General features: G+C 33.7%; 1 protein-coding gene across 4 annotated transcripts in view; it reads left to right on the forward strand.

The window, feature by feature from the left end:
• Window positions 1-27532, forward strand: part of Dmd (dystrophin) — a 1920150-nt gene that overhangs the window by 516313 nt on the left and 1376305 nt on the right. For all 4 annotated transcript variants that reach the window (XM_036174407.1, XM_036174408.1, XM_036174405.1 and 1 more), the window contains 2 exons: window positions 1152-1331; window positions 9307-9482. In XM_036174407.1, the coding sequence (XP_036030300.1) occupies window positions 1152-1331; window positions 9307-9482 (356 nt within the window). The remainder of the gene's footprint in view (window positions 1-1151; window positions 1332-9306; window positions 9483-27532) is intronic.

The following is a 27532-nucleotide window of genomic DNA, read 5'->3' on the forward strand; positions in this document are numbered from 1 at the left end:
AAACTTTAATCTAAAGATTTAGAAAGATATCATGGTTTAGATTATATTCACTATCCTTACTGCCAGTAGAATGGAGCTGTTGAAAGACTGCAAAATGATTGTATCTTTTTTTTTTTTTTTTGGCTTTTCTCTGTGTACAAACAAATATACAGAATAGCATTTGATAATGGGTAAATGTATTCCTTTATGTGAAGGGTGACCTTAGTAGATAATCTACTGATTTCACACATTGTTTATCTATTCTAAAGAAACCTACAGGCAGGAATAACCTTCTGCATCAATTCTGAATCTATAAAAAGTATAACAATGACTTAATATAATACAAAAACATTTAGAAAATAAGCAAAGACATTCTGAAGGATCTGATTCATATTCAGTGACAGTCACTTTATTTAATTGGTTTTAAAACAGTTTAGAAAATAGTAACTCAAGGACTAAGTGTCTGATGCAGTAGTAGAACACATGCATAAGACATGTGTTCAATACCCAAGGCCACATATACAAAAAGATAAAAAAGCAAATAATCACACAAATAACCACATTTTAAATGACCAATGGTTACAAATAAACATTAAGTTTAGGAAACCATGAAACAATAAGGTTTCTACTAATAGATAGAGGAGTTTAAAAATAGTCATTAAAAAAATATTTCAGTTTTGGCCAAATGAATATAGCATTTCTGAATTCAAAGGCCTGTAACCATTCATGTTTCTCCACTCAACAATGATCCTAACTAATGATAGTATTCATTTGGATTTAATCAACAGTTAAGAAATTCAGCAATTAAAAAAGAAAGAAAGAAATTCAGCAATATCTAAAAGCCATCCATCTTCAAATGTGAAAAAAAAAAGTGTGTACACGTTGATTTCCTACTGGGGTGACTGTGTCTTTTTGTTGGAATTCCTTCAAATATGTTAAAGTGAACTATTAGATGTTTAATCTCCATCTGATATTTTGTTTTTAGTCTTCCGATTTCTAAGAGAGTGTATTTAGATTGTATTGTTCTACCTGGAATTTTATAGACCTTCGGCACTGTGCAGCTGCATTTACAGCATTTTCTCAGCTATACAAAGGGGCAAAAACACCCAAGTGATTGAATTACAGTATTCTGAGACCCAGACTTAATTCCATGATTGCTCTTGTTTTAACAGATGTTAAAAATAGATCTAGAAAAGAAAAGACAAACCATGGAAAAACTCAGTTCACTCAACGAAGATCTCCTTTCAACACTGAGAAATAAGTCAGTGACTCAAAAAATGGAAATCTGGATGGAAAACTTTGCACAACGTTGGGACAATTTAGCACAAAAACTTGAAAAGAGTTCAACACAAGTAAGTGATAAATTATCCTGGAAATATTTGAGAACTACATTAAGACAAAAATACTTTCATGTCCCCAAAGTATGCTATGAGTTTAGTCCTTTCCCAGTGTTCAATTGAATTAAAAACATGGTTACCTTGCTTATACTGGTATTGGAGAACTGGGAAAGGCAGATGTATGAGAGCCATTTGAATGAACTTACTGCTATCCTACTGGTTCTCTAGGAATGGAAAACTGAATGTTGAAGTAATTAAACAGAATATCAGGGAACTGTATTATCACTATCCATTGTGTTATTACAATGGCTAAGTTACACAAACATATAAATTTAGATAAGAAAAAGTAGCTAAGTCGCTGTAACAGTGTAATATCAGTTTATGTTGTGAGATTTTGCTATTTTTCTAATTTTAGGAAACACTGGTATTTTATAGAAAGTATTTTGCCATTGTGGTTAGATAATGGTATAATGGGTGGGTATTCAAAACACTTATGTGTGATAATATTTAACATAATCTTTCCCATTACATTCAATCATAAAAGTTTCTTGATAATTGATCACAATTTATAGCTCATCATTCATATACATACCACTATTAAGACAATGACTATACTACTTAATAGATTTTAGGCAGGTGTTTCTCCTATTTTGAGTTAAGTACAGAGAAATTTTCTTCCTGAGACTTGATAACTGCTATGTAGAACTTAAAAATATTAGTTGAAAGATGAAGAAAAATATTAAGATAATGTATCCTGAAGCACAATTGAAGAAAAATATCAACTCTTATTCATGATTTTCAATTATACTTACATCTTCCTTTCAAAATGAAATTAATATTTAAAATGAGAAAGGAATGGATATATAAACATCATTTCTCATGTCATTTTATAATTAAAAATCTTCTTTGTTTTCCATTAAACAAATTATATAGTCATAATATTGTTACTTATATTTTTATTATATATGGCCTGCCTATGGATATTTTGCAGTATTGGAGGTATCTGAGAACATGAAGCACTAGTAACTTTGAAATATTTTAATTCAGAAGTGTTGTCATTCCTATATTTTCTCATTGGCTCCATAAATTATAATGACAATAAAATTCCTAGATACAGTATTATAAAAGTCAGTATTATTTGATAAAACTAATTCAGAAGATACCACTTTTCATAAATACATTTTTGGAAGTATAATTTTGTCAATAATTTTGGGCTTTGTCCCATAACAATCTGCCCAAAGCTTTTCATATATTCATGTCTTTGTTTTTCCTCAAGAACTTTCACAAATCATGTAATCACAGAGTCACCTCAAGGCTTTGCTTGAGGTTATTAGTTTGTAGGAATATTGAAACAGTGCAACACAAACAAATGGAAATTAAAAGGCAGGAAGGAAAATATAACTTGTACATGAAAATTAATTGCTTTTTATCTAACTACAAATTCAGCTTGATCTAAATTGTATAAGAATTCTAAGAAAAATTGCAGTTAAGATTGTAACTTTAAGAGATTCACTCAAATTTGTACATTTTTCTTCTGTTACAAGGGAAGGCAACAAGTTTCATTAACAATTCACACTCACTGCAGGACTGTAGAAAATGACTTTTAAGAGATTACTGTAAGAATAAGCAAAGTTGCTAGACAGTGGTGGGACACACCTTTAATCCCAGCACTCAGGAAGTAGAGGCAGGCATATCTCTGTGAGTTTGAGGCCAGCCTGGTCTACAGAGTGAGTTCAAGAACATCCAAAGCTACACAATAAAACCATGTCTTGAAAAACAAACAAACAAACAAACAAGAATGAGCTGTAGTTGGAAGTTTTCACCATGCCTTGCCAAGCTTCCTCAGTCCCACAGCCACTTATAAAATAATCACTCAGTAGCTTATATTAATTAAAACTGCTTGGTCATTAGCTCAAGCTTATTATCAACTAGCTCTTACACTTAAATTAAACCATAATTCTTATCTATGTTTAGTCATGTGGCTTGATACCTCTTTTCAGTTCTGCCTTCACATCTTGCTTTCTCTCTGTCTGGCTGGATACTCCTGACTCTGCTCTTCCTCTTCCCAGCATTCCTTTAGTCTGTTTGCCCTACCTATACTTCCTGCCTGGCTACTGGCCAATTAGTGTTTTATTAAACCAGTAAACAACAGCATTATCCCATAACAATGAGCAAAGTTTGGTAACAGTTAAAATTCATTAATGTGAAGCAAGCTTTAGGATTGTGATGGAGATTAAAGGAAATGTCATCATGCTCACATAAAGAAATACATGTACCTATACCTTTGCTGGCTTTGCAGATCAAAGCATTGAGGGATTTTGAGCTTAAGAAGCTGTTACATGGCAAAACATCAAAGTGTGTGTGTGGGAAACCTCATGTATGTAGGCTTCTCTCTTGCACGTTAAAGTCAGCTTTGGCCTGGAGAATACCGTAACACAAGCTAGGGATGTTAAACTTGATGAAAAGGCAGTCTAAGAAAATAAAATACTTTATGTTCCCAAATATTGGAATAATAATAGCTATTTGTTTTGTGAATACCTAAAATGGGAAACGAGGGTAAAAACATACCATGGATTGACTTCTATGAAACTGCAATGATTATGTCTTCAACTAAATGCGTTTACAAATGTGCATGATAAGATATGCACAGTTTGTTTTCTAAATGCCATGACCCTAATGAATGTATTTTTATCTTGATTTTAATTATGAAATATAATTAATATTTCTGTATAGTTAATAAAGGAAATTAAATACAATTTAACTGAGCTGAAGCATCATCATAGCCATTTATCTAAAATCATATTCTCTGGGAAGGATAAGTGGTTTGTGTGCTTTATAATTAATATGGTAGAATATATTAAAAGTTGAGTATCTGATGATTTGATATATAAATATATCTACCCTGTTAAATCTAAAAGTTTTCAGTCTCTTTTTTCAGCAAGGTAACTTCTTCCTTTGGAATAAGAGAAATGCTATGACCCATAAATTTTGATATCACAGTTTATTTTATTTTTACACAGCTAATGACCATTTTTGAAGTAATTTCAATTTTGAGCATAAATATCCTAAAGATAATACTAGAGCATTCTAATTCACCTGTCCTTGAGCATGACAGTCCATGTTTATGCTGTGTATGCCTGTGTCTGCATTTAAGATTTAGGCTGAGTTAATCCTTGCAATCTTTTATCCTCCCAAAGAAATAAAATGGCATTGTATATACTTATTCTATGTCATTTTATGTCTTTGTGACAGACTTAACACCTTTGATGGTGATGTAGGTAACACAAATCATAAGCCATTTCCAGTGTACTCACAATAAAAATGAGAAGCTTTAAGATGGCTCAGTGGTTCAGAGTACATAATGCTCCTGGAAGGTCCCTATGTTTAGTTCCTATCACCTACATCAGGAAGCTTTCAGTCCCATGTATACCTGTGGACACAGGTGATGTAGTTAGGATTAGTTAGCTACTCCAGTTTTGTAGGGATTTTAATTAAAAAAAAAAAAAACTTAAAACCTTTTCTGCTGACAATACATTTTATTGGTTCCATAAAGTTATCCATGACTAACAATCCAACTGACAATTATAAATAAAGGATCAGTACAATTAAATTATTTGTTACTTCACTTATTTTAGGATTTCATCTTATTTAAATGCATGTTTTAGCCACTTCAAAATTTAGTGCATCTTCTGGGTAATTCTGTAGATTAAAGATTTTCTTAGAAAAATGTGAAGTTAGATTTCAAGATGTTCTGGAAATTAAATATCATTTTGATACCAGCAATGAAAGTAGGAATTTGGCAAGGGCTTTGGATATAAGTACAGTCAGTCTTGCATTGTCCTTTCATTACCTACAGTAATTGAAAATACTATAAACACTGAAATGGATTAGGTCAGGCTGGCTGAGTTGAAACTTGCAATATCTCTTTTATTTATAAAATAAAAATATAATCCAAGTTGATCTCTATAATAATATTCTAGTCTCTAATGTCTGTTGTATCTTCCTTTTTGCTTGAAATTCTGTATAAATCTATGAATTAATGAAGCAATTTCTATATTATCTCATCTACATGAATGTCAGAGCAGATGGAAATGTGGATAAAATAAAAAATTTACATTCTACTTAAATTAGACTTACTTCTGTTATTAATAAACTTTACTTACTATGAAAATATCTTTAAAACATTTTCCATGTATAATATTTATTTATTGCCTACTGAAAATAAATGAAATAATGTGTAAATAAATGGTTCCTAGCTATATGCTTCATAATCTTACTAGTTATAAAATGTTTTATCACTTTCATTACATGTGATATGTAGTGGAAGGTCAAGTAAATCAGAAAAACATAAATGCCATTGCTTTTCAATTTTTGCAGGTACTGCTAAAATAATTGCTCAATTTTTATATTTATATCAATTTAGAAATCACTCTGTATGTTTATGATATATTTTTGTACTGAAGGAAAACTGAAATGAACAAAATATATAAAACTGGAGAGAACTTCACAGAAACAACCCTCTTAAATATATTATGGAGTATTTTATTTCTAAGTCAAGAATGATTGCTTTTATGATGTCCTCTGAGTATTTTGACAATAATTGTTCTCATAATCCCTGTGCCAGTTCTTATTCAAGAAGATTTGTTACCTTATTATTGGTGACAAAACTTTGTAGGTAATATTAAAAATAAATCTATTTACCCAATTACTGTTGGTGCTTACTGTTGGCTCTCCTTCCCTGTGACAGTTGCTCAATATATGTTCATGAGACACAGAAGTTTAGATCCGTATCTTGGTACCAAAATAAATTTGTATGTTAAGACATTGATTGAGAGAAGTCTAGCTTTATACCATGTCAAATAAAATGTCCTTCACAACTGTATGTTTCATGCATGTATTATTTTGCATAGTTAGGTTTTTCATATAAAACTTATAATATTTCACAAATATTATTGTGATTATCACATTGCCAGATACAGTATAAAATATTGAAAATGGTAATTCCATTTTACCCATTTCAAAATGTCCTATAGGGGATACGCATTTGATAAGTATTGAACTTTTGAAACTTTATGGTATATCTACTAAATAACCTAATTTTAGATTGCTTTATTGGAATATGATGTACAAAAAAACAATATGGGTTTTGACACATCAACCATAATAATTACAATTTGAGCAAATCTCTGACATTTCAAACCTTCAAAATGATGTTTAAAAGGGTCATGATTATGGAGTTTTTAATCTTTAAAACTGATTTTTAGAAACAATACCCAATTTACCCAGTGTTAGTTCCAGTTTAAAAGAAAAACTGACCTGGAAGAGTCATAATAAGATAGATTGTCTTTAGAGTTAAATTCTTTTTTTTTAAAAAACACTTCTCTTTTTAATATCTATTATACATATTTTAAAGTTATATATAAGCAGGAATTTATTTTTTAAACATATATTTAATATAGCTTACTCACCTATAATAAAATACATTAATTCCTTTTTTTAGCTTAATCCCATAGAAAGAAGTGATGAATTATTATGTTGGAATTTTTTATCTTTTTTTAAATTTATAATTAATTTAATTTTATGTATCAGCCATGAATTCCTCCACTCCCTACACCAAGGCTGAGCAAAATATCTCAGCATAGGCCCTAGGTTCCAGAAAGCCGGCTCATACACTAAGGACAGGTCCCAGTCCCACTGCCTGGGGGCCACCTAAATGGTTTAAGCTAATCAACTGTCTCACTTATCCAGAAGGCCTGATCCAGTTCCATGGGGGCTCCTCAGCTATTGGTTAGTAGTTCATGTGTTTCCATTAGTTTGGCTATTTGTCCCTGTGCTTTTACCAATCATAGTCTCAGTAACTCTTGCTCATATATAATCCCTCCTCTCATACAATACATTCCAACCATAGGTTCACCTCCATCTACTTCTCCTAAATCCCTGTCACCTCTCCCCTTCTCCTCCAGCTCTACCCTCCCTCCATTTCCTCTTCAGAAAAGAACAAGCCTCCAAGAGATAACAACCTAACAGGACAAACAAAGTTATAATAAGATAGGTTGCCTTGACTGTGTATATTCTTTAAATGTAGTTTCATCATTAATCATGTTTCCATAATCATGTTCTTTTAAACCTGCATGTGCAAGTCTATTAAATTTTACAACAAGAATGAATAAGAAGATATTAACATAACAGAAATCAACTTCATAGTCAAATACCTAGTACCAAAATATACCATATGACATAACTTTAAAAAAATGCTTTATATTTTCATATTGCTATAATCAGATCTCTTATAGCTACTCTTCTCAGGAAAAAAATATTCTGTTATAGCAGTTAGTTATTATATGTAAAATTGCCTTTCCTTGTGACTTAAAAATATCACAATAAAATGATTCTTGGAATCTAATAAAATTACATTTCTTTCAGAATGAAGGTAAATTTAAATTGTTCATTTAATGTTCTTTTTGTGTTAGGTACAACTATATTTGAGTTTATATTATAAGTAACTTTAAAGTTGCTGCCTTTTGCTTTAATCTTAATAGAACCTGCCATTCGAGTACATAATTAAAGTTGCTCATAGCTCTATGATTGGTTCTGCATAATGAATTGATGAAGGGCTTAGAAAAGAAATGATAACCTGCATTTTACATGGAAGAGTTCAGTATCTCTTGCTGTATGCTGGATATTTTGTTGTGGTGATATTTGTATGCTTGCTTGGTTTGCATAGAGAAACTTCTGAAATAGAAGGCTTTAACATGTTCAAAGATGCTGTTTGTCCAATGGCTAACTGTGTATAATTGAAACAAAATTTACAGATGATAACTTGTTGTGGATTTCATTCTTTTGTGGCCAGTTTGGAAGATAAAATAATCTTCTGACTCCCCACATTTCTTCCCATGAAAGAATCTGTCAACACTTAGTCAGCCTGAGATGGTACAATAAAATTGTCTTTCATTTCTTAGGAAGTTCAGGAAAGTCCCAAAACAATTCTTGGTCAAGTCAAATACCTTTCTTCTGTTATTAGACAAAAGAATAACTAATGCAGGCCTTCTTTGGCCTTTTTGGAAATAAATCTTCCAAATAAATTGCTTATGGAAGGGCTGTAATTAATATGCCAGAGGTAACTTATAGTCATAATAAAGTGAACATTGTGAGGAAGATAAGGGGAGAATTTAAAGGGAAGGAATATGTCATTTTATACAACGTGTCTATCTGGTATTAGCTTACATATGGAGCTGACAACTGTCATTATGTGTATAACGTATTATAGTAGGCCAAATTTGTGAATTATTTCTCTGTAAAAATGTCTGATCTGAAGGAGAGTAAAACCTTAAAATAAAAGTCTCTAATGATAAATACAGAAACTCATGTATTTGAACATATTCAGTAACTTATACAGAGAGTATTTAAACTTAAAATTTTGAATAACATGAAACTCAAAGACACTTATGGGTTAATAAGTACTTTATATTAGCATCTTACTGAAATTGTAAAAAAAATATTTTTATTAAATAGCATTTTATTCCAAAGTTCAACTATCTTTTAAATACATAATGAACAAAATAATCATTATGAAACAAAAATTTCCTTTTAAAGTCTATTTAATATAACTATTTTTTACAGGTTTGTCTTCGTTCAAGTCCTTTTTAATCAAAATAATTAGAAAACTATTAAAATGCATATACAATGTCCCTGGTGTTAGAAATTGTGCTCAGATACTCTGGTAAAACTTATCTTAATGTTGTGAGCACTTTAATTTAATTTAATTCTTGGCTTTTTTTTTTTTTTTTTTCCAATACATTCAAGAGTCACTGTATACATCTGATGTCAGATAAAAGAATTTGATTCAGGTTTAATACGGTGTTAGTTTGATCTGAAGGTCAATCTACCAACAAGAAGGAACAGTTTCTCATGATTTTCTTTCTCCACTCCAAGCAGTCTTTACCAAAGTCTTTTGAGCAGTGTCTGACCCCCGTTTCAATATTTCTCACAGATTTCACAGGCTGTCACCACCACTCAGCCGTCACTAACACAGACAACTGTAATGGAAACAGTAACTATGGTGACCACCAGGGAACAAATCCTGGTAAAACATGCCCAAGAGGAACTTCCACCACCACCCCCTCAAAAGAAGAGGCAAATTACTGTGGATTCTGAAATTAGGAAAAGGTGAGAATATCTTATTCATGATTTTATTCGCAGATGAAGATTCATTTTTAAGCATGGAAACTTATTTACATGAGTCATATTTTATACTTGTCTCATATTTACCAAATCATATTTTGTAATGTCAGTTAAATAGTGAGAAAAATAATGAGACAAGTTTTCAAATTTACTCAAGAAATCATTTTGTCAATAACTGAAGACTTAATGGAAATGCTGTTTTCTGAATTAAAAGAATTGAAAGAAGAAACTATAAGTAATGAAGAGCCATGACACATTTTAATACTTAAAGTGTCCAGTTTTGTTTTCTTTTTCTTTTTGTTTTTTTGTCAAAAAGGTCCTGTTTGTTCAGGTGTTAATTTTGTATTAAATTACTTTCTTCTAGTAATGGGAAGTACAGTTTCATGAAGAGGTATACCTCTAATAGGCGAATCCCATTCTGCCGCTTTATGAGAACAGAATGTCTCAATTTGCACATCCTAAATCAGAAGTAATTATGAACAGATTTCCTGTTCTTTGATATTTATAAAGTTTTATCTTGAAGGTGTTAGAATTTTTAACAGATCTTTTTGTGAGTAATCATAAGTAGACATTGTAGATAAGTTAGGCATTATGTAAATCAGTGGATGTATTAAAATCATGGTAATAAAATTTCATAAAGGCAGAACTAACATGAAAATCATAAAATTGTACAATTTCCATCCTATATCAATTATTATAGTTTTAAGATGAAGAAAGTACATTGCAATATGCCTTAAGTTTCTAAGTAGCATATGCTCAGGAATGTATAGAACACATGATATTAGAATTTGCATATCACAGAGTATAGAAGTAAGGGAAGAATATATACCTAAAAATAGTATGTCAGATGTTCTTAGCAAAGGAAAAGAAACATCTAGAAAAGTTGTTTGAATACATTATAAGGTACATTTTGTTCATTCATTCGTGACTTATAACCTGATTTAAAAATTCCAAACTAAATCTTGGGCTTCTTCATCTTGAAAATGTTTATTTTTCTGAGCTAATTGTCTAGTTCAAATAAGGAAGGCCTTCAGACCTGCTGCTATTTTTTGTGAGTTATGAACTAAAAATTAGTATTTGTATATTTTTAACTTCTTGTGTATATGTATAAGCTATTTGTCTATGTGTTTTTGTGATATATATATATTGAGGCAGGTTCTTGTTTTCCTTATTGTTCATGTGGTTGTTGATGCCATTTTCTATGATTCCTTGGGCAACTGAAATGTCAGATTTTAGGGATCCTCTTGTGTCTGCTTCTGAATTCACATTAGGAGTACTGGCAGTACAGACATACACTACTATGCCCACCTTTTATGTGTGCCCTGGGGATTTGAACTCTAGTGATCATGCATCCATGGCAAGTATTTTACACACTGAGCCATCTCTCCATCCCTGATACTACATTTTAATTGATTAAAGTAATCAGAAGAATAATACAGGACTTACAATTATATAAATTTCAAATTTCAGGGTCTTCATTTATAACACAACCCCATTTATTCAAACATTTATCATCTATGACTTCTTTCACATGACAAAGACAGGCTTTAAAGAATATAGCTCTAACTCTATGACTCATCACAAAACATGTATGACACATCAGAAAAACAAACAAACAAACAAACAAAAACGTTTGCCAATCTTTGGTCTGGTCAAATGGTTCGCAAACTCTGAATAACTTAGGACATCCATTTTAGGCAGCAAATTCTACACAGTCTCATCACTACAGTAGTGGAAATATCACTATTCACTGATAGAAAGGAAAAATAATGGCACAAATAAATCAGTAAGTCTCTTAATTTGCATTCATTTTTCTTAATAGCATGTCTGTTAATTTACTTATTGTAATATTAAATATTTATTTATACATGATGCTTAGTAGGCTTATCACTTATGGGTATATGCTTCCCAAACCTCAAAATGTCTTCAGAAACAGCCTTACACAAAAAGCAGCAACGTAAGGTGACCCATATCAATCTGTCTTCTAAGACTTATTTCCAGCACTTGAGATTGTATTTGGTTTGAAATTATGTTTCAATTCTTTTCTTTTAGAAAAGAATGGGTAGTATGAGTAATTGGTCACCTAAATTCTATTTTGATCTTATGTTCCCCATAGTTATTATAATTGACTAGGGTGAGAGGATAAATTAGGAACATATAGATGGTTTAAATAAAACTTAACACTTATTAGGGATTTTATTATGTACTTAGAACAAGATTCTATGCTTTAAATGAATAACATTAATTCTTCCTGATAACTTTCTAAGATAGGTAGAGGTATCATTAGTATTATACATAGCTTAAGAGTATCTGAGTCCAAGATTTCAACATGGACTACATAGTAAAATATCTCTTTAATAGGTATAAGAATAAGATGATAATGTATCATGGTTTGCCTGAAGCTGTATAATTATACTTGTCCCAGAATGATTATACTGAGCACCAGCATGAATTCTCCAGGTGTCCTGCTATGAACAGCATCATTATAGAGACAGTCTATATGGGACTCTGCAATGATGAGTTTAAACTGAACAAAGGAATCAAAAGATGAAGCATTTTGAAGCAATTAAGTAATTTATAATTATTTACTATATGGATTGTGATTACAGAAGCTTTGTGAAATTATGACTATAAACGTCATGTTATCCAGTGTGTATGTCTCTATCATTCCATATCTGAAACAAATACATTTCAATGTGAACTTTGTACTTGTGTTCTATTAATTCCTTTTCTTTAAAAAAGTGTCCTTGTTACACATCTATGATTAACTGTAGTTCATCCACTGCCATTCTTCACATTGTGTTTTCTTTTTTGCCGAATTCCTGTGAGAGTGTCTCATAAACCAAATCCTTTTGCCTTGGTGACTTATCTCAATTGTTGTCCCTTGTGGACTTGTGGTCCTATGAATTAATGACTACTAAATCATGTTACTCCATGATTCGACCTCTTCCCTCAAATGCAGCTTTTTAAAACTAATGCTGTGATGAGGTTATTTCTGGGTCTGAATCTAGCCAGTACCTCAATTTCCATATTTTAGTTTTAATGTATGGCCTGTATGTCCAAATATGCAGCAAATGATAGAAATAAATTTACTGAGGTTTGAAATTTGCCTGCTTAATTGCCAGCATATGACTTTAGGAAAATTACTTAGGACCTTTTCATCAGAATCAACATTTTTACCTTATTAAGCACAGTATAGATAAGGAAGCCAATGAATCTAGTGCTTATAAAGTAATAATTTTTCAATTATATATGAAATAGAGTCTTCTCTCATACATCCCAATAACAATTTCCGCTTCTTCCAATCCTCCCAGCTACCCCACTTTCTTTCTCCTCCAGATCGACTTTCCTTATGTTTCCTTTTCAGAAAAGAATAGGCCTCCAAGAGACAATAGCAAAACAGGACCAAACAAAATATAATAAGACAAGGCAAAAGCCCTCATATGGAGGTTGGAAAATGCAAACTAGTAGGAGGAAAAGAGTTTTAAGAACAGGCAAAAGAGTCAGATACCTATCCCACTCTTAGAAGGATCACAAATACACCAAGCTAACAGCCATAATATATGCACAGAGGACCTGGTTACACCCCTGCAGGCCCTATGCTTGTCTGTGAGCCCAAGTGAGTCCTGCTTATTGACTTGGTGGGCCATGTTCTCCTGGTATCCACCTGACTTCTATAATCTTTTTTCCCCATCTCCAAGTGGAGGGACTGTCTTCTCATAATGCCTACCTATAGGGCCTGCTCCTATCTGCTGCCAGAGGAAGTCTTGCTGATGACCACTGGGAAATGCACACATCTATGAGTACAGCAGAATATACTTAGGAATCATTTCATTGACTTCTTTTACCAGTTCTGTTTCATCCTACCCTAGGTCTCTGTACTATCCAGTCTCTGGTTACTTGCCATCCAGGTAGTGTAGGGCGTGGAATCCCTCTCCTTGTATTGGTCTCTAGTTAAAATAAACATTAACTGGTTGCTTCCACAGTTTCTGCCACCATTTCCCAGCACATCTTATAGGCAGGGCAGATTGTAGGTGAAGGATTGGTGTCCAGCTTTCTCTTTCCATAGCCTGCAGAATACTTTGTCCACAATGATGCTAGAATATACAAGTGAAAGCTCCAAGCTTACAATAACTACACCTCTCTATGTTCAATATGGAAGTTGTGCTCAGCAATGAGGCCCCACTGTTAGTTTTCAGAGAACAACTTTGTGTCCTAGGATCAGCCTGAGCTGTTTAGGAATCTCCATTGAACATGCTTGGCCATCAGCTCGACCCAGTCCCACCACTGAAAACCTTGCCTGGCTACTAAAGATGGCCATTTCAGTTTGTCCTACCCTCTCCCCTTAGTTCTATACCCCCTTTCCTACCCACCCAACTTTGTGCCCCATTCATTTAAAAAAACATCAGTGCAGTTTGTTCTGCCCATATACTTTACTGGAGGCTGTTCAGCTCACCAGGAACAATACCCTAAAAGATCATTGACTCTCCTCCACTTTTTCATTTCATTCATTAGATCTAGGATAAAACACATAAGTTTTAATTTCAAACAAGTAAAGTTAGTAAAGTTAGTTCATTAGATGGAACATTAATTCCATTACAAATTAACTTGTAATTTTCTTTCCTATAACAGACACATTTAGTTTACTTTAAGCTAAACTAAGTGATGAGTCACCTTCACTACATATTTTAGGGTTGTCTATTCAAATTACTATCCCATACACTAGATGTGAAGATTCACTTAGCTAAAGTCTAATATATATTTTGTCTGTATAAGTGGTCTTCTTCTGTTAGATATATAAAAGATATTTTAATGGAATATGAAAGAAATATCTGACATTCTCTTACATAACAGAAAATCTAGCAAACAATAATACATTGTTTCAAAATAGTTAGAAAATATTTTTGTCTTCTTACCAGGAAATAACAAATGTTTGAAGAGATGGATATGTATGTACACCACCCTGATGTGATCATCATTAAATGTATTTATGTATGGAAATAGTGTCATTATCCATCACTATGAACAAGTGTTAAGTGTTAACTAATGAGTCTAAAAAAGAAATAGATTGGGAATTGGTTCTGTTATGTTGTATGTGTAGCTCCAGATATCTAGCTCCAGAAGCCACGTGAATATATACTATATCGGAACACATGCCAACAAAGCCACATCTCTAGAGCTGAGGCATGGAGTTTTGTTTGTTTTACAAGTAAAGAAAAAAATCACATTTACTTATATAAATATAGAAATAAGAGGAACCAGAGTTGAGTGCATCAGAAAACCACTAATGCTTTACTTCCTATTCTTTCTTTCACCAGCTTATCCTCTACATCAGGCTCTGAAACTGCTCTCAGCAAGGTCACCAGAGAGCTCTTTAATTGCCAGCTTCAAAGGTCACTCCAGTTCTTGTCCTTCTTGACCCTTGTACTGTGCCTGACAGTGATGATTAGTCCCTTCTTAAAGTTTTTTTAAGTTTCTGTGACACTGTTCTCTCCTATTCACCCCTCCCCTGGCTTTCTGACTATATCTTGTCAATCTTCTCTTCTTATCCCTTTGAAGGTCAGTTTTCATGACTCAAAATTTTCATTTCACTTTCTTCTAATGTTGGTTTCATTTCTTGGACTTTATTATTTATACTCCTGTCTTTTTCAGTAATCTGTACCTTATAATTTTCAAAGTAACATTTTTAACTCACTGTCTTTCCTGATACTCATACTTGCATAAGCCAAACACTTACTAGTATGTAACTTTAGATTTCTAATGAGAATTTCAAATGTAGTTCTGTACTTTACATTTTGTAAGTCTAAAAGATAGCATTCACATCATATCCTCAAAGAATGGCAAGGCCTGCACTTGCGGAATATAATGGCTAGCAATCTGTGAAGCAAGTAGTAGTGGTCACTGTAACTGCCACATCACCAAATTCTTTCAAAATATACCTCATATAAATTATTTTCAATGTATTGCTTTCTCTTCAATGTTGCCTTTCCTCAAGTTTAGCTCCGAATTTGTTTATGCATGAACTCAGAATTTCTCTGCCTTTGCTTTTGCTTTTCTATGTGCTTCACACTCTCTTGGAAGAATAGCTCAAAATGCAGTTTGAATAAGATAATTCCTTTGATCATAATTCTTGAAATTTATGTCATAGGAATTCCTTTGTCTAATCTCTGGCTTCATTCTCCACCCTATATTTATATACCAGTGCTACTCATCATTGCCTGCAAAATGTTGTTTGCAGTAAATAATGAGATGAAAAGCTAAGCCAGGATAGAAATAAGTGTACCACTTTCTTTTTTGTAACATTTTAACTACTATAAAATTAGTTGAAATAGTGGGATTTGTGATTTAATTGATTATTTTGCAAAAGCTTTTATTCTATCATAGAATACAAACTAGCACAATCTACTGGCATATAATAAACTTCAGCTTCCATTAACTACTGTTTGTTTAATCTTGTAGTGTTTCCTATTCTCTTAAGCCTCTGGGATTTTTTTTTGTTTGTCTGTTTGTTTGTTTGTTTGTTTGTTTGCCTACTGTAGTCTTTCTATAATGTTTCTCTAAATATCTGGAATTTAACTACTTTCACATACATTATTTATAAATTAACTACCTTGAATCTGTATAACTTTGTAGAGATATTTAAAATACTTGAATTAAATCACCAACTTGTATCGAAAGAGCTTTAGATTTACATATATGTATTTATTGCAGTCTCATTGAGTATAGGAAACACCTTATTTTTCTAGTTATGGTGTGTTACCTAGATTTCAGTACAAATTGAATATCTGTTAATACTCATGAATATTGCAGAGATATTTGACAGAGATTTTTATTTTTTTGGTTGAGAAACAGAAGCTTTGAAGAGAAGAGATTTAATATCTGGTATTGCTTAACCAGATGGTAGATGTTAAAAGAAACACACACACACACACACACACACACACACACACACACACACACACACACACACACGCAAAGTGGAGCAACTGGAAACACAAGTAACATTAGGAAGCTACTATTATTGAAGTAGAGGAACAATATATGGTGACTTATTTGATCACAGCCCAGAAGTTGAACCTTCTAACAAAAATTAAATCAAAGCTGATCTCCATTCAGGAAATTTGGCCTATGGAATATGTGGGGAAAATGAAAAAATAATTGAGTTCTTAATTATTAAGTTAGAACCATTATATTCCTGTTAACAAATATGTATTCTAATAGATGATATTCTCATTCTGGCAACTTTTAAGACTATTGTTAAATTCTTTTCTAAAAAGAAACCTATTGTCTGTTTAAGTTAAAGATATGTCACATTGATATATAATGAGAAGCTACTTTAGACTGAAATATGTCCTTTCAAAGTTCTTATGTTGATGCTTCGATCTTTAATGTCATAGTATTCAGAGAGGGAGGGTTTGTTTTTTTTTGTTGTTGTTGTTTTTGTTTTTTGTTTTGGTTTTTTTTGAGACAGAGTCCTGAGGATGGGACTAAATATACTAGTATACTTATATTAAGTAATATCAGAAAGTGTGCTTTCAATGAGGCAGCCTATAAGTCTACATGCAGGAAGAGGGCTCTTAACAGAAGTTCATCCTTCACAGGGGCTGGAGAGATGGCTTAGTGGTTAAGAGTACAGGCTGTTCTTCCAGAGGACTCAGGTTCAATTCCTAGCACCAACATGGCAGCTCACAACTGTCTGCACCTCCAGTTCCAGGGGATCTGACACCTTCACACCAATGCACATACAATAAATTTAAAAAAAAAAGTTCATCCTTGAGGCACTTTGATCTTAGATTATAGGTGACACATTTGTGAGAAAAATGTGTTGCACATTTCATTGTATCTATGGAATTTTATAACAGGAGGCAAAGCAATGGACTGGCTTTATAAAAGAGAGAGAGATTTATTTTGTATTTAAACTAAAGTTCATAGTGATGTTCACTAGAAGACGTAAATGGATTAAAACAGGTCATGATGCTGTGGAAGGACCATTGGGGCAGGAAGTACATGTCAGACTTAAATGGCTTTCCACGTTATACTAGATAGCTTCTGAACCCTGACTAGAAGTTATTTAAACTTTAAAGACCCACAACATAAAAGCATGTTGAAGTCCTTTAAACTCAGTAAGCTTTCACACTGAGTGTTTAAAGTTTAAATTGCCTCCCATAGGGTCCAAGGCATAGTCAGGATATGGTGCTTTCTTTGACTACTCCTGTAGTCAGTATGGACCATAGCCACTCAGGAGGGAAGTAACAGCAGCTTCAGTTTTCATGATAGTGTCACTATTTATTCAACTAGGTTCTAATGGGTTCTCATGATTTGGAAGGCACTATAGTTGCTAATACTATAAAACATAATTATTCTCTCAGGAAGCTTGCATTCTAGCATAAACTCAGTCAAGAAGGAAAAAAAAGTACCTCTAAAATGTTTAGTTGTGAGGTAGAAAAAGCTTACTTCTGGTTTTGTACATTTGTGTGAAAAAACACATTTTTTCCTCACAAATGTGCCACATATAATCTAAGATCAAAGTGCCTAAAGGATGAACTTCTTTTTTTTTTTTAGTTTATTTTATGTGCATTGGTGTGAAGGTGTCAGAACCATAGGAAAATTACTTCTGAGTATACAGTTAAAATATAGGGAAACAATAAATTTAAGTTAGTGAAAAATTATAATTCAAATGAAGGGGCTGCCCTTACGTATGGTTTTAGGTGATTTTATTAGCTTTGAATTTAAAATTGTTATCCAATGAAAAGAAGAAGAAAATGAGGTGATGACATTAAAAATAGAATTTCCAGTGTAAAAAAATAAAAATAAAAAACTAAATGTTAGATTTGAATCTTCTGATCATTGGGAACCCATAGATATTTTCAAGAGAAAGAATTCCAGTATAGCTATTATGAACCGCTACATTTCAACCCAATGATGGCCCAGCAAATAAAGATGCTTACTACAAAGCCTGTGTTCTGGACTGTGTAATCAGTTCCATTAATTTTCACTCCCTCCAGCTCATTTATGTATAAAATGTCCAAAATTACTGAGACCTACCAAGTTGGAAGAGATAATCCACTTCTGCAAGTTGTCCTCTCTCCTCCACATGTTCATTGATCCCCAGCTTCTGCTGCTCTCCAAGAAATAAAGACATGCAGTTGTTCAGAACTGTAGGGAGAAGCCATCCCTCCAACACCACCCAAAGCAGAAAAGATTCAGTATTTATTTTTACTCTGAAGGGCCAGAGAATTATTTTGGGGGTTTGTGCACCACAGTCTTTCTGTAACAACTGTTCAACTTAGTGCTCCAGTAGCCAACAAAGTATTTTAAAAATTGCCAAGAAGTATACAAAAATGATGAAAATGGATATATTCAAATTAATTTTATTTGTAAAAAGAGGCGTGAGCACATGTTTGTCCCACAGATTCTTATGCTAAAGGGTAAAATGGATGATATTATTGCACTATGTTTTTGTCTTCATTTTAGCATCACTGATTTAGAGTTTTGTTTTTGTGGTTGTTTTGTTTTGCTACTGTTGCTGTTATCCCAATGACTTTTTGCCTTATCAGCCCTCAACAGAAAACTGAAATAAATACAACTACTCTGACATATGAGGATGTAACAACAGCAAATGAGTGATTTAATCCCAGCCAAGAGCTCAACTAATAACTCAGATAAAAAAGTTTTTATATACATAAATTAACATTTGTCATATTTGTCAATAACTATATAAAAACTACAATGAATAATATCCAAGGTTCCATATGGGAATTTAAACCCTACAAGTTTTCACATAAAAGCGATCCTTTACTTCCTGAAAGCATGTAACTTGGTTCGTCATTCTTGAAATTTGATTTTTTCTTTCCTTCCTCCTTTAAATTAATTTATCTTACATATAGCATTTAAAAGTCTTAACATGCAAAATATATGTATATGTATTGGAGTATATTGTAATTAGAGACACACAGAGCATGATAATCCCTTTATTTATAAAATATTTCAAGATTAGGTAAAAATCAATGACATAGAGAGAAGTTCTTTTGTTTCATAACACAAAACTGCATTGAAATAGTTGCATTACAAATATTTTTCTATATATGGACATAAGTGGAAAGTATGTGGGAGTAATTTCTGGAGTTATTGTATGAATTAGGACAAGACATTTTTGTTTTCCAAAAGACCTGAAAGCATTTTAGCTCTATATCTGAAGATGTCTCACTAACATGTTCTCTGTACAGGAGTTTTCCTTTATCTTTGGATATTTCATGTTTCTTTGTAAGACTGTCACCATGAAAAATTCATTTGTCACCATTTTACTCTTAGTCAGATAAGAAAATGAAAGAGAAGCTAAACTTGAGAGTTGGCAATCTTTGAAAGGGAAGGCGCGCCCTCTAGTGATTCATATCTTTTCACAGGGATGTTCTTAGCTTTTCCTTCTAGTTTCATCATTTTAAATAAACTTCCAATTTAATTTTAAAATAACGTCAAATTTAGTTGGTTGATTATTAGATTTAGTAGTTTCATCCTAAGTGTATTTTGCATGATCATATGTTCGTTACTATGGCAGTGTTTCACCTATATCTATCACATAACAGAATACTACTGTTAACTCCTGTTGAGGTTATTTCTTTCAACAGAATTGTATTTTATAGGGACTTTTACCATATGAAGTCTTAGAGCACCTATGGCTTAGCACCATTTTCTCTTCAGTCCTCTGTATCACACGAATATTTTTCCATAGTATTTTTGTGTTCTTTTGCATTATAACTAATTCCTCTGTTCTAGCTGGCCCAGCATTCAAAGTTTGGGGGATTTATTTAGTTTTGAACTTTTGAGATAGTTTCTATAAATGTTATATGAGTAGAAGATGTGAAAGTAACTTCTTACATCATGTCACACGTTAGAAGTGTACATTAGGGTGAGATTTTAAGTGATTAAGATTTGATATTAAATGTAGGTAGTGAGATTATTTTAAAGAGCTTCTCATCTACCAGATACTGAAATACATTCACTAAGTCTTACCACTTTCAGAGAAACAGTATTTCAGCAGAAGTCTGATTCTTTTTAGTGTAATCAGTGTTCTAGAGATACAGATGTGAACATCAATGCCAGGTAACCCATGGACTTTCTGATCCTTAATAAGCCAATATATTAAAACACTACAGTTTCATTCTAGGTTATATAATACAAAAGAACTAAACATATGTAATTTAATGTCCATAATTAACAATGAAGAAAACACAATTTGATGGACAGTATTTTATGTTTGGACAAGAATTCAAATTTAAACACACAGTGTATAGGCATATTTTAGGACAAAGAACTCTATGCAGAAATGGATATTTTAGTAACTTTCAATAATGCATTTCATTGCAATCTGGAATCATTAAATTTTACTGTATTGAAACATATAGTTTTATATAGAATGTGCTTAAATTTACATATCTAAAACTACAAACACATTCAAGACCAAATGGCATAGGCTGCTTGATAGGAATGGTAATGTTGACAGATGAGTAAAGTAAATTAACGTATTAGAGATATCAAAGCCACAATCCAAGCAAATCTAACTTGAGTTTGTAACTCAAATTAAAACCCTTTCAACTGTAAAGATTAATAAACTTATTTCTATGGATTACTTTAAAAGTAGTTTTATGTTTTTATCTCAATACTAATTTGGCAGTAGCTTTTTCTTCCTTTTTAAAAAGATTGTAATTGTCATCATCATCGTCGTTGTTGTCATTGTCGTCGTTGTTGTGTGTGTGTGTGTGTGTGTGTGTGTGTGTGTGTGTGTGCGTGCGTGTGTGTGTGTATACCACAGTGAAGGCATGGAGGTCAGAGAACAGCTCTGTATAGTCAGCTGGCTCATTTGTGGTTCCATGGCTCAAACTCGGGTTGCTAGCATTATGCTGCAAGCACCTTTACCAGCTGATTCATCAAGTTGGCCCCTATGATTTTACCACTTGAGCAAAGAAAAATAAAGATCAGGGATATTAAATAGTCTCTGAAGCATACAGTGTAAAAGTAATGAAGAATTGGGCCAAATCTACACATGTGGAAATGATTAGTTCCAAATGGTAAGTTCAACAGAACTGAATGAATGTTTATGTAAATATGTCGTCTTGGTGTAATATTCAACATGACAGTGACTACACAGAAAATTTTGACAGTACACAATCAGTACCCATACAGAGGTCCCTTTCCACAATAACATAGCTATTGTGGAACAAAATATCTATATATTTATAAACTATTGACAAGTCAAAATTTTCTAACTTTTAACTGCAAGCACACAAAAATATCCTTGGTTCTTTAGAATGTTTTCTGTGATTTTGTCTTTGTATTAAATTTAAATGTCTATAAAAGTATCTCTCATTATTGACCATAAGGGGTTTCATTGACTTAAATTATATGACATTTCTGAGAAACTTAACTTGAGATTGAGTCTGTCTTATAGTATGCTAAGGGAAATGTAGCATTCTAACTGCTCAGTATGTAGCACGGTTTTGAAATTTGAATCTTCCATAAATAGAGAGTGAATATCTGAGGAGAGTGAGGTAATGTGTGGCTGGTTTAATGCTGAAGGCGGAGAGTATCTTTAGCTGGTGCTTGCTCAGCCTTAGGTAGAATAAAGTGTGACAAAAAATATCCATAACAACGCACTGTGAAGACTATATAGCTCTTAATTTTTCAGCAAGTATGCATTTACATCAAGATTCTGTTACTTTGCTATATATCTAACATATATGTCTGACTTTAAAAATAGTGAAAAACCTGAGACCTACACACACACACACACACACACACACACACACACACACAAGAAAACCATAGAAACCAGGCAATAATAGCTTCCAAATTGATAAATAATTAAATATTCTTTTAAGGGCTACTTAAAAACCAGGATCTGAGTAGGTTCCAAAATGATGGCTGTGGTAATTATACAGTAAAAATGTAATGAGTCTGAGCATAGAGTGTAGGTTGTTAATACTTTAGGGGAATACATGGGAAGCCTTTCAGACACTGTTTCTACTTCCCCTTCATTGCTGGCATTAACATGTGGGACAGTCTGTTGGCATTGCATTTGACAGAAAGCAATGCATAACACTGAGTGTTAGCTCTCAGAATTATAACCAGTAATATTGAATGTTACATGGGAGAATCTAGACTGAACATTACATTGATGCAGAGAATATTTAGTAAACAATACATAGAAAAATCATTTTAATGACCAAAGCAATTTGTATAATGCCAAATCTAAGTAACAACAAAAATAATACTGATTCTAAACAGTATTGGAGAAAACACAATTAGACTTCTGTAGTAGTTTGATTAATTTTGAGATAATTGTTTTATAGCATGTAAAGTATAGGGTAAAATTAACTTGTAGGAAAAACAGGAAATATATTAAAAGACAACCAGAGATTCAGTTGGTAAAATAAGCCCCAATAGAAAGCGTGGGGAAAATGTGCAAGAGTTTCAGATTAGACTGCACTGCACCTATCTTACTCCAGAAAGGAAGTGTAATGTATTAATTTATCTGCTTATGAATAGATATTTTGCTAGATTAAACCTTCACTCAAAACTATACAGAAATAATGCCTGAAGTCCTTTTTAAAAATGTGGAGATAAGGAGTCAGCAAAGCAGCTAAGGAGGTAAATTTACTTGTTGCCAAGCCTGAACACTTGGGTTCAATCCCAGTATCCTACATGGCAGAAAGATAGTGCAGACTCATATATGTTGTACAAGTTGTCATCTGACTTGCACATTCATGCCATGGCACACTCTTGTTCACACAGTGCAGCAACAAATGTGAGCAAACAAATATAGTAAAAATGTTTTTCTGTAATGAAAAGAAAGTACAAATATTGCTATCGTGTAATCATGCTCAGTAGCATAATTAGTTGAAAGAGAAGTTCCAGCACCTGGTATAATCCCTTTTTAAGTTTGTAAAAAATCAGTCAAACAAAAAAAAATGAACAACAAAAGAGCTCTTTAGATTTTCAAATTTTGCTGAAATTGATCTAAATTACTAGAACTCCATGCCAGCAGGTACATGGGCCTCACTTAAAATCTTCACAGAGCCACAAGGAACAGTTACCATGGTGTTGACTCTACAAAGCCTTCATTGTGTATAGATAACCAATTTACTTGGCAGAGCCTCTAGTTTTCAAGCTGATTTAACTATAACCCATGGAAAAGGTGAGTTTTTAAAAAATATCCTCAAAATGTCCCTGAGTTAAGTCCCTGTCTGTTGTCTACAACATTTAATTAGTCAAATAGGTCCTTATAATGTGTACAAGTATATTCTGGCCTGTTATTTAGGAAGAGATTATCAAATATTAGATTTAGTAAGAATGTACTACCATTTTCAAAATAATTTTAAGTGAATTCTTTTAGACTTTGATACAATGTATTTTGAACATACCCCTTCAGCTCCTACTCTTCCCACAAGCTGAACCCTCCCATCCCTTCCCTCCAATCACTGAAATGACATCTTTTGTTCTTTTCTTTTCCCACCAAATACAGTACATAATGTCCAGCTACTGCTCTTAAAATTGGAGCCTGCTTTGCTATGTGGTCATCCTTCATAGATCACATCATTAGAAAAAAATTTTTTAAAGACTATCTCCCAGCAGTCATCAAGTACTAATAGCTCCTCAGCTAATGGTGGGATTGTATATCAACCTTACCACCCTCTATATTGGGATTTTTGTCTGTCTGGAACTTGCATAGGTCTTGTGCATGCTATCACAATCGTTGTGAGTTCATATGTGAATCATGTCAGGCAAACACTGTTTCGTGAAGTGATCCACCAACTCAGAAACATAAAATCTTTCTGCCTCCTCTTTGGCAAAGATCTCTGAACCTCAGATGTCTAATTTCTTGTCTTCACATTGGCCAGTTAGGAGGTCTAAGTTTTAATTGCCATTTACTGTAAGGACAATATTCTCTGATGAGCATTTGAGAGGTGCTCCAATCTATGAGTATAGCAGTAAGTTATTAGGTATTATTTTAATACTTTACCCATTTAACAGAGTAGTAAGTAGTATTGGGTTGTTCCCTATGAACAGTTTGTTGCTGAAAAAGGAGAAATATATGAACCATGAAATTTCAAAGTTTCATATTTCATACCTCTAAACATGTTCTGCAGTTTCTTTAATATAGAAACTATTTCTTTCTGTACTTAAAATAGCTTTCTTTTTTTTTTTTAATTTTCTTTTTCTGCAATGGTTGGAAATCTCATCAGAGCATGATTGTAATATGAACAAACAAGATCAATGTAAATTCTGTGCCTACTAGAAATCTTTCTTGAAAATTCCATGACTATCTATTGTTATTCAATGAATTAAGTTGAGTTAGAGTTTCATGGATCGATGTATGGAAGTAGGCAATATTTTCTTTTTTATTTAATTTTGATTAATTGTTTTATTTATTTTACATAGCAACCAGTTTCCCCTCCCCCCTCTCATCCTGTTTCCTCCCCTTACCTCCTTTCTACCACCAGCCCCATCCATTCATAGAAAGGATAATTCTTCCCATTAGATTCAACAAAGCATGACATACCAAATTGAAGAGGACCAAGATTCTTCCCCACTGCATCAAGGCTGAATGAGGCATCCCACCATATGGCATAGGTTCTCAAATGCCACCTTGTGATCCAGGGACATATCTTGGTCCCACTGCTAGAGGCCACACACAGATCAAGCTGCACAACTATCAGCCACATGCAGAGGGCTTAGGTTGGTTCCTAGCTGTCTGTATAGAGTCTGCAAGCTCCCGTGACCCAGGTCCACTGTCTCTGTGGATTCCTGCAACATGATCTTGATTCCGCCTTGTTCATATAAACACTCTTCCCAATCTTAAACTTGACTCCCAGAGCTCAGCCCATTGCTTGGATGTGGATCTCTACATCTGCTTCCATCAGTTACTGGATGAAGGGTCTATGATGACAAATAGGGTAGTCACCAATCTAATTACAGGAGAAGGCCAGTTAGGGCACCCTCTCTACTATTGCTAGGAGTCTTAGCTGATGTCATTCTTGTGGGTCCCTGGGAGTTTCCCTGGCACCAGGTTTCACACTAAACTTACAGTGGCTCCCTCTATCAAGATATCTCTTTCATTGCACTCTGTCTCTGTCCCTTCTCCAACTCAGCCTTCCTGATCCCTCATTTTTCCAACCCCCAGCCCTCCCACTCTGACACTGCCATTTACCCAGGAAATCTCATCTATTTCCTCTTCCCAAGGTGGTTAATGTGTCTCTCTTAGGGTCCTACTTGTTACCTAGCTTCTCTGGGGCTATGGATTGTAGCCTGGTTATTATTTGCTTTATATCTAATATCTACTTATGAGTGAGTACATACTATGTTTGTCTATCTGAGTCTGGATTACCCCACTCAGGATGACTTTTTCTAGTTCCATCCATTTGCCTTCAAATTTCATGATGTCATTGCTTTATACCACTGAGTAATACTCCATTGTGTGAATGTACCACATTTTCTTTATCCATTCTTCAGTTGAGAGAAATCTAATTTGTTTTAATGGCTTGGCTATTATGAACAATGGTGCTATGAACATAGCTGAGCAAATGTCCTTGTAGTATGACTGAGCATACTTTGTGCATATTCCCAAGAGTGATATAGCTGGGTCTTGAGGCAGATTGATTCCCAATTTTCTGAGAAACCACCATACTGATTTCCAAAGTAGCAGTACAATATTGCACTCCCAGCAGCAGTAGAAGAGTGTTCCCCTTAATCGACATCCTCTCCAACATAAGCTGTCATCAGTGTTTTTGATCTTAGCCATTCTGACAGGTGTAAGATGATATCTCAGAATCACTTTGATTTGCATTTCCCTGATGACTGAGGATGTTGAGTGGTTCCTTAAATGTCTTTTGGTCATTTGAGATTGGAAGTAGGCAATATTTTCTACAGACAATTTAAAACAATGGGAAATGAGACTACAGAAGGTAATTCAAAAAGGTGAGTTTTATAGTGGTATTTGCATATTTTAGTTTCATATTGTTGAGACAAAACATTTTTCTTTCAATGTTTTAAAATTGATTTAAAGAAAAAAATTGAACTAAAGTGATGAGAAGAGATTATACTAGAAATATTCCAATGGTTTTCTGGATATTAGTTAATAATGGATTTTCCTCTTTTTAAGGGATGGCAGGGGGTGGCAAGAATGAATTGTTCAGGGTATGCTATGATGCTTGAAGGAAGGTATGCCTTAAATAAAGTACAAATGGTATAGGGTTAATAAGTCCATTAAGACTACATCAAATAGGATGTCATTAAAATGTTGGTCTTCCCAACTCAGCAGCCATCCAGGTACATATCCAAGGCTTTGAGCTGGCACACCCCAACATCTACTCTATGACATACTGGAGTGCATGAAGGGATTGGTACTGCAGAACCATAGCCACATGGTCTGCATGATTGGGGCAACAGTGGAATGCCTGGGGGGTTTCCATGGGGGCCTAAGAGGAGGCCAGAGGCCTTGAACCTGACCAACAAAATGTTGTACAATGGCAAGGAAAGCTGTTTGGGGGAAAGGGTAAACTAAACTACATGATATACAGCAGCTCCTAGTATTTCAAAGGCAAGAGAAAACCCGAACTGACCTACTCTGCTGATCTGATGGCCAAACACCCTAACTGTTGTGGTAGAAATCTCATCCAATGACTGAGGGAAGCAGATGCAGAGATCCCTGGCCAGGCCCCAGGTGGAGCTCCAGGAGTCCAAATGGCGAGAAAGAGGAGGGATTGTATAAGGGAGAATTGTTGAGACCAAGATTGGAAAAAGCACAGGGACAAATAGCCAAATTAATGGAAACACATGAACTATGAACCAATAGCTGAGGAGGCCCCAACTGGATCAGACCCTCTGGATAATTGAGACAATTGAATAGCTTGAACTGTTTGGGAGGCACCCAGGCAGTGGAACCCAGACCTGTCCTTAGTGCATGAGCTGGCTGTTTGGAACCTGGTGCTTATGCAGGGACACCACATTCAGCCTTGGAGGAGGAGACTGGACCTGCCTGG

This window comes from Onychomys torridus, chromosome X (assembly GCF_903995425.1).
Source record: "Onychomys torridus chromosome X, mOncTor1.1, whole genome shotgun sequence".
Taxonomy (NCBI): Eukaryota; Metazoa; Chordata; class Mammalia; order Rodentia; family Cricetidae; genus Onychomys; species Onychomys torridus.